Raw genomic sequence first — 17,597 nt, forward strand, 5'->3', positions numbered from 1 at the left:
CTGATCCCCCTGATCAACACTCCTACCTCCACTCATCCCCTAAACTGATAGCTCAGCCTCCTACCTTCTCCCTCCACCCCAAACTGATCCCCACTACCTTCTCCTCCACCCCAAACTACTCCCACTCCCCCTACCTTCTCCTCCACCCCAAACTGATACCCCTACCTTCTTCTCCTCCACCCCAAACTGATACCCCTACCTTCCCTCCACCCAAACTGATCCCCTATACCTTCTCTCTACCCCAAACTGATCCCTATACCTTCTATTCCATCCCATACTGATCCCCCTACCTTCTACTCCACCCCAAACAGATCCCCCTACCTTCTACTCCACCCCAAACTGATCCCCTACCTTCTACTCCACCCCATACTGATCCCCCCCTACTTTCCCTCCACCCCAAACTGATCCCCTACCTTCCCCTCCACCCCAAACTGACCCCTACCTTCTACTCCACCCCAAACTGATCCCCCTACCTTTCTACTCCACCCCAAACTGATCCCTCTACCTTCTACTCCACCCCATACTGATCCCCCTACCTTCTACTCCACCCCAAACTGATCCCCTACCTTTCCCCTCCACCCCAAACTGATCCCCCTACCTTCTACTCCACCCCAAACTGATACCCCTACCTTCTACTCCACCCCAAACTGATCCCCCTACCTTCTACTCCACCCCAAACTGATCCCCCTACCTTCTACTCCACCCCAAACTGACCCCCTACCTTCTCCTCCACCCCAAACTGATAATTCCTACCTTCTCCTTCACCCCAAACTGATCCCCTACCTTCTACTCCACCCCAAACTGATCCCCCTACCTTCTCCTCCACCCCAAACTGATCCCCCTACCTTCTACTCCACCCCAAACTGATCCACCCTACCTTCTACTCCACCCCAAACTGATCCCCCTACCTTCTACTCCACCCCAAACTGATCCCCCTACCTTCTACTCCACCCCAAACTGATCCCCCTACCTTCTACTCCACCCCAAACTGATCCACCCTACCTTCCCCTCTACTCATTACTCCAACCTGATACACCTACCTTCCCATCCTTACCACATTTCCCTTGAAGTAATTAAAACCAACCAAAATATAAGCATCCTTTCTTATCACAGCAAAATTATAAAACATAGATGAACAAAAAAGGCAAAGTGCAAACCCGTATCTGTGAAGGTTTCTTGGTCCTCTCCTCCTCCAGCTCCTAATGAGATAAAACAGAAACTACTCTGTCACTACGTACAAGCACGTCAGTCAGGAGTAGTGGCAAGTCAGGAGGGTCACAGTGGACAACAGAAGCTACCATTTCACTACATACAAGCAGGTCATGAGGGACAGAGAGGCCCACGTTCACAAAGTGATCACGCCACTACAAAGGCCGGAAGACCAGAACGCAGACAGTTGTAGCACGAGGTTCAGTTTGTGAACCTGGACCCCGTTTCACAAATCTATCATAGCGTTACGACTGTCGTACCTCCTATACTGTAACAGACTCACGACAGTCGTAGCGCTATGATAGCTTTGTGAAACGGATCCCAGGGCTCTGGTATGGCACAAAGACATGTCGGCACTGTGAGAAGCAGAGAACAGGGAAGGTAATACAGAGGATGACTGGTGACATCGATGTGATGGAAGAGGAGGGATCAGGTGGAGGACTGATCAAGCAGGTGACTACATACTGACAAGCAGCAGACAGGTAGAAGGTGAGTCCTCAAGCTGTAACTGATTATTTTTTATGTCCACTGCAAGCACTGCAGACTGCTCCATCATTCTGGCAGACCAATATATTCTCTCAACAATTATGGACTATAATATATGCAAAACTAACTTTCTCATTAAAAGTTAGACTACAGGACTTCTACACATATACCCTGGACTTCACTGATTACTTTTCATCAGAAGTGTCTAAGCCATGGATAATTTGACTAACTGCAAGCTTACAGGATGTTAGACTACAGGCCTTCTACCCTGGACTTCAGGATGTGTGACTACACTCAACAATCATGACAACATATTCTATAACATGCTGATTCTTGGACACTGACTTGAGCCCAATGGTACATGATATACACATACATCTTTCAAGCTTTTCACAGCCTGATCCTGCTTCTGCTTGGCAGCCTCTGACTTGGACAGTTTATCCTTGAGAGACTTCACCTCGCCTTCCAGCTTCTGAACTCCCAAGTCAGATCTGTGGAACAAGGAGTACATCTGGATGTTCAAACAGGAATAACCAGTGATAAATGGCCAGCTTGTTGATGATCTAAAACTCCCAAACCTTTCATTGAGGAACATGTAACAAATATGTAGTAGGATCTCTGTCCCTGCTCACCAAGGAGAAAGTCCATCCATACTGTCAATAAAAACATCATCTCAACATTATCATGTTGTAACACAAAATATGACACTCACCTAATACTTGGACCTGTCTCTCTGCCTCTGTGAAAGGGCCTCTGTTACAGTATATTTCCCTTACCCCTCCATGGGCCTGTTACAGTATATTTCCCTTGCCCCTTGTGGGTCGGCTTTTTACAGTACATTATCCTTACCCCGTGGGCCTCTTTTACAGAACATTATCCTTACCCTGTGGGTCTCTGTTACAGTACACATTATCCTTACAATGTGGGCCTCTTTTACAGCACATTTTCCTTACAATGTGGGTCTGTTACAGTACATTTTCCTTACAATGTGGGTCTGTTACAGTACATTATCCTTACCCTGTGGGCCTCTTTTACAGAACATTATTCTTACCCCATGGGCCTCTGTTACAGAACATTATCCTTACCCCGTGGGCCTCTTTTTACAGAACATTATCCTTACCCTGTAGGTCTCTGTTACAGTACATTATCCTTACAATGTACCCGAGGGCCTCTTACAGCACATTTTCCTTACAATGTGGGCCTCTTACAGCACATTTTCCTTACAATGTGGGTCTGTTACAGTACATTATCCTTACCCTGTGGGCCTCTTTTACAGAACATTATTCTTACCCCATGGGCCTCTGTTACAGAACATTATCCTTACAATGTGGGCCTCTTACAGCACATTTTCCTTACAATGTGGGTCTGTTACAGTACATTATCCTTACCCTGTGGGCCTCTGTTACAGAACATTATTCTTACCCCGTGGGCCTCTGATACAGAACATTATCCTTACCCTGTAGGTCTCTGTTACAGTACATGATCCTTACCCTGTGGGCCTCTGTTACAGTACATTATAGCTAAAATGGATAGAATTATCATTCAAACGCCTGCACGTTATCGGAAAGGAGAAGGCCACTGTAACTTGATAATGCCCCCAAATTGCTTGACGACGGGCCATTATCAAGCCTGTTGTTAGGTGACGCCATAAGTAGCTCAAATCTTATTGCTCAATCACCTATGACTCGCTTTGAATTTCGGGTTCATTTCTGACGATATTTCGACTCACATTCGGGTCACATGTACCTGTGCCATTATGCACTTTCTTACCGGGTGCCAACCTTAACAATTTTACCATAAATTACAACATGCAGTAATGAAAATATCGACAGGAACTCAAACGTTGTTGAGCAATGAAAAATATGTTGGCTGGTAGTATGGGCAAAGGTCATAGTCGAATGACGCCACGCCAATAGTGACGCCATCTGTTTTGTTCTATGACATTTCCATATTTGTAAAAGTGGGTCAGTGACCTCCGTCGCTTGTTGTTAGCAGTAAATGCTTCAAAACCGATACCGTTGCTTTCTTTTTATTTATTTTTAAATTCTTCCATTTTAGTTATAATAAGGGAAAGTTACTTATTAGGGCATTATCATTTGCAGAAGCTCCTCTGTCTTTTCAACTGCCCTCCTTTGTTGGGCAGTTAAAGAAAGACCTAAGGTTTCTGCAAATGATAATGCCCTGAACAATAGCTGCTACCCTTTATATGATCCTTACCCTGTAGGCCTCTATTACAGTACATTATTCTTACCCTGTGGGCCTCTGTTACAGTATATTATTCCTACCCCGTGGGCCTCTGTTACAGTATATTATTCTTACCCTGTGGGCCTCTGTTACAGTATATTATTCTTACCCCGTGGGTCTCTGTTACAGTACATGATCCTTACCCTGTAGGCCTCTGTTACAGAACATTTTCCTTACCCTGTGGGTCTCTGTTACAATACATGATTCTTACCCTGTGGGCCTCTGTTGCCGTACATGATTCTTACCCTGAGGGCTGGTTACAGTATGTGATTCCTTACCCTGGATTGGGTCTCTGTTACAGTATATGATCCTTAAACTGTGGGCCTCTGTTACAGTACATGATCCTTACCCTGTGGGCCTCTGTTACAGTACATGATCCTTACCCTGTGGGCTTCTCTGTGATCTTGGCCTTGAGTCTGGAGATGGTCTCCTGTAGCTGTGTGACTGTGTCCTCCAGCCGCTTCTTGCTGCCCTCAACCAGCACCAGCTGACCATTCAGGAGTTGTACCTGTTTCTGGAGGGCGCCTCTCTCCCCTGGGCGGAGCTTTACCATGTCCTGCTTGTCTGGGCAGATAAGAAGAAAGACAAGAATCATGATCAACAGTCTGGAACAACTGGTCCACAATGTCCTGTTCTGTGTCGAAGATAAGAGACACAATACAATACACAGTACAATAATGAGTTAGTCAAAGGTGAGGTGAGTTGAAATTGGGTTTATCGTCGTGTTTGAGAATATTTCGAAGGCCATATGAGCATGCGTGTGCATGTGACTGCCCAGACTGAAGCTGGTTTTATAGTGCTAGCCCACTGAGATACCATGCCGCAGTGAAGCACCCCACTCAGACACATTATACTGACTCCAAAGCCGACCAGTCCTTGTTCTACCCATTAATGCCGAAGCCAGGCAGGGACCAACAAGTACCATATTTTAACGTGTTTTGGTATGACGCGGTCGGGGATCAACTCATGACCTTCCGGCTCTCCGTCCTGTGGACGCTCTAACCACTACACCACGGAGGCGGTTAAGTTAGTCAAAGAATAAATGAGCCACATCTGATGCTCTTGCCAATACGCATTGAGTTGAACTGAATTTCATTTATATTATGCTTAATGAGGAAGGAATGTACAAAATGGTGCAGGTTGTATACATTTACTATTTCGCGAAAGCCAGCATCTGGGTCTCACAGAATTTTAACTGACACTGCGAAGCGATGCCCCTCTTCACTGCAGTAGTGCCATGCACAAATGAACACACCTGACTCACTGGTGTCATAACTTGACACTTCCTATGAAGACAAGCCCACAGTGACACTTCTACCAAGATAGAGTAGTGGAACATACATGACTCAATGCTGTCTTCTATCAAGACATGTACAAGCCCACAGTGACTCTTCTACCAAGATAGAGGAGTGGAACATACATGACTCAATGCTGTCTTCTATCAAGACATGTACAAGCCTACAGTGACTCTTCTACCAAGATAGAGGAGTGGAACATACATGACTCAATGCTGTCTTCTATCAAGACATGTACAAGTCCACAGTGACTCTTCTACCAAGATATATAGAGTAGTGGAACATTCACGCCTCAATGGTGTCTTCTCCTATCAAGACATGTACAAGCCTACAGTGACTCTTCTACCAAGATAGAGGAGTGGAACATACATGACTCAATGCTGTCTTCTATCAAGACATGTACAAGCCCACAGTGACACTTCTACCAAGATAGAGGAGTGGAACATACATGACTCAATGCTGTCTTCTCCTATCAAGACATGTACAAGCCCACAGTGACACTTCTACCAAGATAGAGGAGTGGAACATTCATGTCTCAATGGTGTCTTCTCCTATCAAGACATGTACAAGCCCACAGTGACTCTTCTACCAAGATAGAGTAGTGTCTTCTATCAAAACATACCTACAGTGACTAAGGCACATCTGACTAACATGTACAAGCCCACAGTGACTCTTCTACCAAGACAGAGTAGTGTCTTCTATCAAACATACCTACAGTGACTAAGGCACATCTGACTAACTGAGGACACAACTGCTTATCAAGACCAGCCTACCTTTCTCCAGCGTCTCCTCGTGGCCGTAGTTAATGATCATCCGCTGATGTCGAGACTCCAGACTCTCATAATCCTTTCTCAGGTTGGAGTAATCTTCACTGATCTTTCTGTTTTCTCTCTGTAGTCTGCAAATAGCAGAGTTTGACCATGAACTAAAATAATAGATAATACTGACAACATTCCTTCCCAAGGATACATCCACCCAATTCACACCTACAAGTCACTATGACTGCCAAGTTAGCTCTGGGAACTGAATATGGAAAAAATAGAATGACATAACTTTAATAGTGAGTGAGTTTAACTTAACACCGCTTTGAACAATACAACATAGAGATTACATAAATATCAACTGTCAGTTTCCTACCTACCTTTCCTCACTGGTACTTGACTGCCCACCAATTGCCTGTTTTAATTTTGCATTTTCCTGAGAAGACACGAAAAAAAGAATTACGCATCAACATATATCTTTCATGCTCTGAATATTTTCTGAAAATTATTTTTCATAATAGAATTAATAAATTCTTAAAAATGAAATTGTACATTATTTTCCCATATACTTGAAAAAGGCTATGGCTCCTTTACCTGCTCCACAACCTCCAGTTTGTCCGACATGACATCGTTGATCTCGCGCAGCTGTTTATTGGCAGCCCTCAGTTCCTCAGTCTTGTGTTCTAAATCACCCAGGCCAGGCTTCTTGTAGATCAGCTCACTGTTGGCCTGTACACACAACATCCTAGGTCATATCATGGTAAGGGTCTCATGTGAGTCTAGTCTTAGGTCATCAAACAGTAATGGTGATTTATGTGTCCTCAGTCAGTCCACAATAATGGTATGGCAACATATAATCTAATACGTTCTGTGATTAGGAGTGAGTGAGTGAGTTGGGTTTTACGCCGCTTTTAGCAATATTCCAGCAATATCATGGCAGAGGACTTCAGAATCTGTGATTAAATTTTTCTGATTTAATAGTCATTGGTGCTCATTTATTCTAAGATATTTTATACAAGAAACACAAGACAACCTACCAGAACATCCTCCTTCTGCTTGATGAGGTTGTCCCGAACCTTCTCCAGCTCCATGATGCGGGCTCTACAAACATTAACAGTCAATGAACATTGCAACAGTCACTGAACATTGCAACAGTCACTGAACATTGCAACAATCACTGAACATTGTAATAGTCACTGAACATTGCAACAGTCACTGAACATTGTAACAGTCACTGAACATTGCAACAGTCACTGAACATTGCAACAATCACTGAACATTGTAACAATCACTGAACATTGTAACAGTCACTGAACATTGCAACAGTCACTGAACATTGTAACAATCACTGAACATTGTAACAATCACTGAACATTGCAACAATCACTGAACATTGCCACAATCACTGAACACTGCAACAGTGACTGAACATTGTAACAATTCACTGAACATTGCAACAGTCACTGAACATTGTAATAGTCACTGAGCACATCATCACAGAATGCAGTAACATCACTGAACATATCCACAGTCAAGGAACACAGTCACTTTTAACGACCACATAACAAAGATACAATACTGCACTTGTCAGTAATATATCAGGGCAGGTAGTAATACTGATGCCTGGACAGGCAAGCCAGTTGTTGATAGCAGGATCCACACTGTCAGGGTTTAAACATTCATCAGGTCATACACTGCTATCCCCCATCCCATTATACTAGGTGCCTCTTAGGAACAGAATTGGGTCTTGGTGACTATAGAAATAGTATGCATGGAAACAAATGTGCTGCTTCCCTTGAAACAAGACACAGTAGTTGTCATCCCCACAGTCACTAAGTCTGTACTAATGACTCAAGACTACCTAAGAAGCTCATTCTCTGAACGGAACTGCTCCACCTTGCCACTGAGATGGTCCACGTCATGCAACTTGTTCAGGCTGCTCTCAGTCTGTGGGATAAAGAAACAGTCAGTGATTCTTTCATAGCAACACAAGACAAACAATGCAACTCAGGATATATAATGAATTATTAAAGACCTGACTTAAACAGCCTTCGGACCACTTCAGATAGGTAATGTCTAACGGAACAGGAGAATATCTGAGAACCTATGTTAAAATATTCCTGAGACGATGTTAGTGAGAACTAACTCACACTCGCATACTGACTGTAATATACTCACACTCTTTGTGAGGACTTCCTTCTGGGTTTCCAGGAGTTTGATCATCTGCTCATTCTCAGCCCTCTCCTGGTGCATACGTCTGTTGTCAGATCGTAGTCTTACAAGACAAAAACATCAAATCAGTATGAAACACTAACCATTATTCACTTTTTCCTGTACCTTTCTATCAGTATCACCTGTACCCACCTGTCACTATCACCTGTACCCACCTGTAACTATCACCTGTACCCACCTATCACTATCACCTGTACCCACCTGTCAGTATCACCTGCACGCACCTGTCACCTATCCCACCTGTACCCACCTGTCACACGTTATCACCTGTATCACCTGTACCCACCTGTCACTATCACCTGTACCCACCTGTCAGTATCACCTGTACCCATCTGTCAGTATCACCTGTACCCACCTGTCACTTATCACCTCTGTACCCACCTGTCAGTATCACCTGTACCCACCTGTCACTATCACCTGTACCCACCTGTCAGTATCACCTGTACACACCTGTCAGTATCACCTGTACCCACCTGTCAGTATCACCTGTACCCACCTGTCAGTATCACCTGTACCCACCTGTCACTATCACCTGTACCCACCTGTCCAATACTATCACCTGTACCCACCTGTCAGTATCACCTGTACCCACCTGTCACTATCACCTGTACCCACCTGTCAGTATCACCTGTACCCACCTGTCAGTATCACCTGTACCCACCTGTCAGTATCACCTGTACCCACCTGTCACTATCACCTGTACCCACCTGTCACTATCACCTGTACCCACCTGTCAGTATCACCTGTACCCACCTGTCACTATCACCTGTACCCACCTGTCACTATCACCTGTACCCACCTGTCAGTATCACTCTGTACACATCTGTCACTATCACCTGTACCCACCTGTCACTATCACCTGTACACACCGTCAGTATCACCTGTACCCACCTGTCACTATCACCTGTACCCACCTGTCACTATCACCTGTACCCACCTGTCACTATCACCTGTACCCATCTGTCACTATCACCTGTACCCACCTGTCACTATCACCTGTACCCACCTGTCACTATCACCTGTACCCACCTGTCACTATCACCTGTACCCACCTGTCACTATCACCTGTACACATCCTACCTGTACACATCCTGTCAGTAACACCTGTACCCACCAGTCAGTATCACCTGTACCCACCTGTCAGTATCACCTGTACCCACCTGTCACTATCACCTGTCACTATCACCTGTACCCACCTGTCACTATCATCACCTGTAACCTGTGTATCCACTGTACCCACATGTCAGTATTACCTGTACACATCTGTCACTATCACATGTACACATCTGTCACTATCACCTGTACCCACCTGTCACTATCACCTGTACCCACCTGTCACTATCACCTGTAACCACCTGTCAGTATTACCTGTACTCCATCTGTCAGTATCACCTGTAACCACCTGTCACCTGTATCACCTGTACCCACCTGTCAGTATCACATGTACCCACCACATCTGTCAGTATCACCTGTACCCACCTGTCAGTATCACCTGTACCCACCTGTCACTATCACCTGTACACACCTGTCACCTATCACCTGTATCACCCCACCCGTCACTCATCACCTGTCACTATCACCTGTACCCACCTGTCACTATCACCTGTACCCACCTGTCACTATCACCTGTACCCACCTGTCACTATCACCTGTACCCACCTGTCACTATCACCTGTACCCACCTGTCACTATCACCTGTACCCACCTGTCAGTATCAGTATCCTGTCACCTGTACCCACCTGTCACTATCACCTGTACCCACCTGTCACTATCACCTGTACCCACCTGTCACTATCACCTGTACCCACCCATCACTATCACCTGTACCCACCTGTCACTATCACCTGTACCCACCTGTCACATCTATCTGTCACTATCACCTGTACTATCACCTGTACCCACCCATCACTATCACCTGTACCCACCTGTCACTATCACCTGTACCCACCTGTCACTGTCATCTCTCTGGTCTTCCAATGTTTCGTACTGTTCTCTGATTATCTTGAGTTCTTCCTGTAATCTTCTCACCTTCAAGAAACAAAATAACATCAAAGCTTTCCTTGACCTTTGCACGACATAGCATCAACATTGAAGAAGTTGTAAAGATACATGCAACCAGAGTTTCTTATTTGTAGAGAGGTAAGAATGCCACAGAAACTGACATTTATATAATCATGTTTTCAAAAAAAAACTGAACGCTGACCTTAACCTTTGACTGACCTTGACCGAACCCTTTTCAAATCTTAGACCCATCCTAGAGTACTAATATACCATGTATATTGTTAACTGCTGCACCAACTGCAGTAGAAATGTGATCTCAATCTTTTTGGCAAGTTTCGTTCTATCTCCATGACCTTGACACGTGACCTTGCAACAAAATTTAAGCAACTGGAAAAAACTTTGTTATCAGGTACAACTGATGCTGATGTCCTGAAAATATAACAGCTGTGAAAAAAATTCATCCCCTCTGCGCAGGTTTTGAAGCAGTGACCTACCACATATCATGTTAATCCTCATTAGAATATTCAAATAATGTGTCATGCAGTAACTCCTGTCTCTAACTTACACCCCACAAGGGTACAATGTGTGAAGCCCATTTCTGGTGTTCCCCAGCCGTGATGTTGCTGGAATATTGCTAAAAGCGGCATAAAACCAAACTCAGTCAGTCTAACTTACAATGGACTCAGTATCATGACACTTGTCTGTCAGACTCTGCAGCTCCGACTCTTTCCTTGCCACAGCAGTTGTAAGTCGCTCGCACGTCAGCTTCCACGTCACCATCTCTTCCTGCTGGATGGTGGACGTCCTCCGGATCTCCTCATTTGCTCGCTGTAGTTTCTGTTACGACATGGGGTCATGTTTGTCAATCGCCAGCATGTTTCACATAGTACACATTTTGAAACAACACTTTATCTTTGAGCACAGTTTTTTTTCATAGAAGAAGGATAAAAGGCAACAACAGTAACATATGATCCACTCTTTTAGAATGGTAGGCTATAAACATCTGAGTTTCTAAACTACATTTTTGTCAATACTATCAGAACATGAGAGCTCCCAGGACACCGTGGTTGATGAAACCGTGGGAAACATGGAGACAAGCAGGGACAATCAGGTCAGGTCATCATGGCTGTGAGTACTTGTGTCCACACAAAGTGAAACACAGAAACTAACAACAAAAGTATACGTCAGGACACCTCAGTGTTACTGTGACCCACCATTTCCAGCTCCCTGTTGTAGTTGTCTGTCTGGGCCTTCTCGTTCCGCAGCTGCTTCAGATCACTCTGTACACAACACACACAGCACTGAGCACATGGTGGAACATGGTGGAACATGGGGAGCTATACACAACTATACAATATTACTACAGTGTGTGCAGGGATGAGTTTAAAAAGCCAACATAGATCTCAGCAGGAATTCCTAGTGTTTGAAATACTAGTGCTGGTATTGGCATACAACCTGCGATAGGATACATCACGATACTGAAATTTTAGTCACGACAATATATCGCCAAAGTATTGTGTATTTAAGCTGCGATACGATACGAATCCTGATACAAGGGTGGCGATACGATATGTATCACGATACTAAAATCTTTAATTCTAATACCTACTATAAAACAGCTTAAGATAATAACAAAACTTTTTTAAAGCATTTCGTCAAATTCCGCCAGCGTTTTTCAATGGTCATTCGGAAATGAGATAATTAAGACACAGACTTTGTGAATGTTAATAAAATGCGAGCGCTATGTCTGACACAGTTCCTGACGCAAGAATTTCCGAGAAACGTATGAAGGGAAAATAAGTATGCATATATTTTAATCATCAAACACAAGTAAGTCTTTCTTGACAGATATCGTGATTCGGCAATATTCGGTAAAACATTGATGTATCATGGCCCATTTGAAGCATCATATCGGTATATACGACAATGTAAAACCGTGTATCAATTCACTATATCGGCTGCATATGGATCGATGCGTATTGATGAATCGTCACTCCACTAGGAAATACAGAATGGAATGCAAGGGAATTTTTCCATTAAGCATAATGTACATCAAAAAGTTAGCAGTTCCCTATATTCAACTACTAGCCAAAGCTGTAAGAAACAAAGGCCCCTGAAATTCTGACATCAAAAACCCATACCTTTACTCATACTTTTATTGTATGATATACAAAATGGAAACCTTAATGTTTCTCAGATTTACATTTCAATACCACTGGGTAGGTTGATGAAATAGATAATTTTGAAATATATTAAACAAAATTAAGCATGTATATTGGATCTATTGGGTGTAACTTAAAACAGTGCACAAGTTAAAGTTCTCATATTAGGGAAGTATTTTTCTATTAAATTAGTGAATAGATTTTCCTTCCCTAAAATGATTATAAGTGGGAAATGAATATAAAAATAGACTGGGAATGAAGAAATATGAAGACTTCTCATAAGTTTTATTCCACCTTGTAAAATATTTTAAATGGATGAACTGCATACAAAAACTGAAAGAAAACAGATGTTCATTAATCTTTAAGAGACCAACTAAGTATGGGCTAAACTCAAACATAAGTATTTTACACTATGCTGGTGCAGTTACAGGTCTGTGAAGACTACTAAACAAATACTACTGTAAATTCACAAATAGATTACCTAAAATATTTACTATCACATCATCTACATAGTCTGTACACGATGTTACACATTATTCTAATAGTATCATAAATGACACATTACCACAACTGACACACTCATCAGCCCTCACCCATTGCCTAACCTCACTCTGATACTCATATCTCTGCATCTACCCTGAGGACAACCTTGTTAATCTCATTGGCCACTTGAATTTTCAAAATTAAGTCATTCAGCACTAAACAACTCACCATTGATAATAAATATTCTTCCCAATGGATGAACAATGACAGAAGTGTGTGGTGTAAATATGTTTGGCCTCCAGTATCACTGTCTAATTCCCAGTATGTGTTCTGTTTGCTGTTTGATGGGGTGGATATCTCAAGTGCTAATTATGTTAATAGGTATCACAAACTATACACATACATTTGAACATATACTCTCAAAGGAAGTTAAAGAACAGATGGTTCTTGCATATTACTATAGTGAATCATGGCAGTGAATATGACTTGTAATGTAATGCGGAGAGTCCTTCAATGGGTGACCGTGTTTGACTCCTGAGAGTTTTAGGACTTGAGTCCTGCCCCACAACGAAGCACATGTGACACATGTGCTCTCACCTTAGGCAAGTGAGTTTGTTCAAAATTGCCTCTGTTCACCCTGCAGACAAATGGGTACCCGGTGGGATAAGTCATGTGACTATAACCTTCTAGTGCCTAACAGGCAGCTTGGGTTCTCAGGGGTAATAATGATCAGGTTGTAACAAATTTTTAGCGCTTTGAGCATGCACTAGTGCATGGAGTCTAGCACTCCACAAATACACTGCATTATTATTGATGACAGATCAACGGATTAACTACAGTCATATGACAGAATCAGATGCTCTTTAACTTGTTTGAGTTGTAAACATATTCATTTGTTAATAAAGCTCAGCAGAATGTATAAATCTTCCTATATGTCCATCATACGTCTACATGAAATACAAGATGCAGTAAGCTGGCGTCAACAGGCTGACAGTGGCAGCACAGCCTAGTAGTGTTATCTGACCGTCACAAGCACACCGAGACACAAACAGTAAACAACATGGGCTGTGATGAGCTGCTGAATGAAACTGAATGACAAGAAATAAATGACACAGAAATCTGTCTCCTATCTGCCTGAAGCTACAGCTGGGTACACTAAATCAAACTGCTAGACTAGACAATTAAAACATTCAAACTAGCTAATGAAATGTTAAACACAAACAGACACACACAGAGTGTAGAGGTCCCCATTCTCAAGGACTGATCTCATTCTGACAATGTCTCCTGACTTACCACCACCTGGAGCTCCTCTTACAATACCAGTACCATGTTAGCTGTGACAGACTCATTCATGGAGGAAAAGGTGTATCATCAATACACGTCCCTTACAGGTGTACAGAGTTGAGGTGTTCACACAGGAAGTGTTCACAGAGGAAGTGTTCACACAAGAGTTCAGGTGTACCAAGGTGTTCGGGTGTGCATCAGGGTGCATGGATGAAGTAAAACCTTTGTTTGCTCCTTGATTTGTGTGGGCAATATGAATGCCCCTCAAACCCTGACATGCCTGTAAAGGCCCTGTCACACCTAGACGATTTATCCAGAGTATGCTGACGTATGGAAAATTTGATGAATAAACTGGTGTACATCGAAAAAGTTACGGGTAAGTTTTGTATAAGTTAAACACACACTGAAGCATGCTGGTATATGTCGTAGTACGGTGCGGTCGCTGGAAAATTTTGTGCATGCACACAATTTTCAATGTCCTGCATACAAGGGCAATAAGCTGAAGGTAAGTTATGCCATCATTTAACACTTGACTTGTTCACACATGTTACACGCGACTCATAAGTCGAAATAATGTCTATCGTACACAACATTTATTTCTAACCTATGGTTTGAATGTATGTGTAACTTTTATCAACTTATCTCGTATACTGACGTATGTAGACGTATTTGACATTTTCCGGACACCACAGAACCTACTAAATGTGTTTCTAACGTACAGCTACCGTATAATGGCATACTGGCAGTTCTTTTGCATGATTGTGATGTTGATACGGTGATGTTGATACTGTGACAGTGATGCTGACACTGCAATGTCCAGTGCGGTTATGATTTGAATCGTCGAGCAGAAACCTTTTCATAGGCCACGACACGTGATCGTCGGCAATACGCTTCCGCCTACTGTGCATAACTATCGTTGGGCATAAGTTGTGAACAACAGCAACACGCTAAGCATTCGTTGATATAAGTTTTTGTAAGTTATTGAACGTTCTCTATAATTTACTAATATGTTATGTATAACTTGGTGTACCCAGTGGCTGCACAAGTTGTATGATCCCCGGCGAGTGGGAATTGAAAATACGATGTGCCATTGAGATTGACAGCCAATGATAGGGGGAAGAAACAAAGGACTTTGAGCACGCATGTAGATGGGATGAACTATAGTGCTATATAAATACCCATATAATAACAATAATATATGTCCAACTCGTTATGAATACGCTATGTGTATGCCAAACATTGAAAAAAAAACATCGATAGTTCAGTGTATACAGCATTTTCCAGAGATTTTGATACGTCAACATACGCTGGCTAAATCATCAAGGTGACAGGGCTATAACCAGACAAAACTACAACCAGTGTGGACTCGCTGGCCATGTTACAGTTTCCCAGTGATCTATAGGGGACCTCTACACAGTGATATCTACCTGGGCATCTTATTACTCCTGTCTACAACATTCTAAGACGATAACCAAAAATTCAAGTTGGCACTACTGCATTGTTGTTAAGTTTACTTGAATTCTCTCTCAGGAATATTGACATTATCTACTTACGAAAATATACCAAGAAGCATCACATACCAATTTTGAAGCCGTAGTTTGTGCATTAGATAGAGGTAAGAGAAAGTAATTAGTTAGATGCAGTCTACGGAGTGCAAATCAAGCCATTGCAAGAGCCCACATATCAACGCTGTGGCTATACAAACCTCAAACCTACTCAGACCATCTAAAACTTTGGCTGAGTGCATCAGCTGAATAAAAGAACCACACCCAATGTTAGCATTCAGTCGACAAAAATACATACACACCCAAACACATGTTACACAATAGAGCACATGACAGTCACAAATACATCATCGAAATATTGGAACAATTATGTTCATGAGATAGTGTAGCACTGAAGACCAGCTATAGAAGGATTCCACTGGATTGACGATATTAGATTCCCTAACTTTTGTTCTAACATTGGTATTCCAAAGGGCAAAATTCACTTAAAGCCTGTTCATAAATGTTGTACAGCAAGATAAAATGATTCCAAGAGACAAGCTCGAGGTAGATGGACCTGCTCTAAATGGTTCACAGGTAGGCAGAACCTTGTGTCAAGAGTATCGAGGGCCACAATCTGACCAGGATCATCTCACCTTCATCCGGGACATGCTATCTTCCAGGTCCTCACGGCCCTTCCGGTCTTCCCGAGTCCGTCCATCAAGCAGCTAGTAACATGGAATGAATCTCTACTAAGACTGGACATTACACAAGGACCAATCAAAGCCTACAATGGGGTACACAATGCTGACAACTGATCAAGGAGATGTATAGTGGACACTTGATCCTGGCTAAAGTGCTCTGTCCATGATATTCAATGAGATCTGTGACTGACTTAGGAAACCCAGGTATGTTATAGATCCCTTTCACCACAAGCATGACATATCTGAACCAAGACCCTGGTAGGCTGACAGGGATTTTTGACAGACATTACTCAAGCAATTACACAAAGGTTATTTCCTCCACAAAGTGTTAGTCAGGCTGACTTAATGTCTCAGTATTATTGTTTCCTGTTTAACAGTTGCACCTTTAATCCCAGTTTTACTCTCCATCACCATCCATACTCTGACAAAGTGATTCTGACAGCCTCAAGGCCCCGACCTTTTCAGTTTCCTGACCTTGATCATGTTAATGACCTCCAGCCCCTTTGACTAAGCAGGGCTCGATTTCATAGATGTTCACCTACTTGCACCGTGCAACCTAAGATGCACCAGCCAAATTCCAGTTGCACTGCCTTTATTGGAATATGTAATGAAAGAAATATGCTATTGAATTATTTAGATGTTTTATTCAGAAGTTTACCCACTCAAAAATTGACTTCCACCTGGTGCAATTTAGACTAATAACTAGGTTGCACTTTGGGTTGCACCAGTGCAAGTAACAAAGCACTAAATCAAGCCCTGCTAAGGTCTTGTCCACAACCTCCAACTGCCTGACCTTGTCATGTCGGTGACCTCCACCCTACCTGAGTCAGCCTGTCCACCTCGCCCTGCAGCCGCCTCTTCTCCTGTTCTGCCAGCTCCTGGTGCTGTTGTTGCATCTTCTTCCCATTCTCCAGCAGCGAGATCTGCTCCAGCGCACGCTCATAGAAGGCCTTGACTGATGCCAGCTCCATCGACAGTTCCTGGCTCACCTAGAATAGCGGACAAGGACATAGATTAGGGTCCACTGGGGATGGTTCAGTGCTCATCTGGCAGTAAGGTCCATGTACCAATCTTGGTGCCAGAACTGTAAAAGTTAATAAGAATGGGAGTCCTGACTGACTTTCAGGAAAGGCACACTGCACACCAGATGCCATGTGACATTCCCAGCTGGACAAGAGATCAGACAACTGACCCTCAATTTCTACAAAGTAAAATCTGTAAAATAAACAACTGGGGTGATGCATCTTGACTA

The 17,597-nt window shown here is 43.0% G+C and overlaps 1 protein-coding gene across 1 annotated transcript in view; it reads right to left on the reverse strand.

Moving 5' to 3' along the window:
* LOC124271547 (myosin-11-like) overlaps positions 1 to 17,597 on the reverse strand; it is a 97,811-nt gene that overhangs the window by 36,365 nt on the left and 43,849 nt on the right. The window contains 15 exon segments of the mRNA XM_046706689.1: positions 1,158 to 1,199; positions 2,072 to 2,186; positions 4,323 to 4,503; positions 6,008 to 6,132; positions 6,376 to 6,431; positions 6,590 to 6,724; positions 7,033 to 7,096; positions 7,857 to 7,942; positions 8,174 to 8,270; positions 10,176 to 10,255; positions 10,904 to 11,065; positions 11,443 to 11,508; positions 15,863 to 15,907; positions 16,298 to 16,369; positions 17,167 to 17,334. Coding sequence (XP_046562645.1) covers positions 1,158 to 1,199; positions 2,072 to 2,186; positions 4,323 to 4,503; positions 6,008 to 6,132; positions 6,376 to 6,431; positions 6,590 to 6,724; positions 7,033 to 7,096; positions 7,857 to 7,942; positions 8,174 to 8,270; positions 10,176 to 10,255; positions 10,904 to 11,065; positions 11,443 to 11,508; positions 15,863 to 15,907; positions 16,298 to 16,369; positions 17,167 to 17,334 — 1,494 coding nt within the window.

The sequence above is a fragment of the Haliotis rubra genome, unplaced genomic scaffold (genome assembly GCF_003918875.1).
Source record: "Haliotis rubra isolate DU_JTF1 unplaced genomic scaffold, ASM391887v1 Scf161, whole genome shotgun sequence".
Classification (NCBI taxonomy): domain Eukaryota; kingdom Metazoa; phylum Mollusca; class Gastropoda; order Lepetellida; family Haliotidae; genus Haliotis; species Haliotis rubra.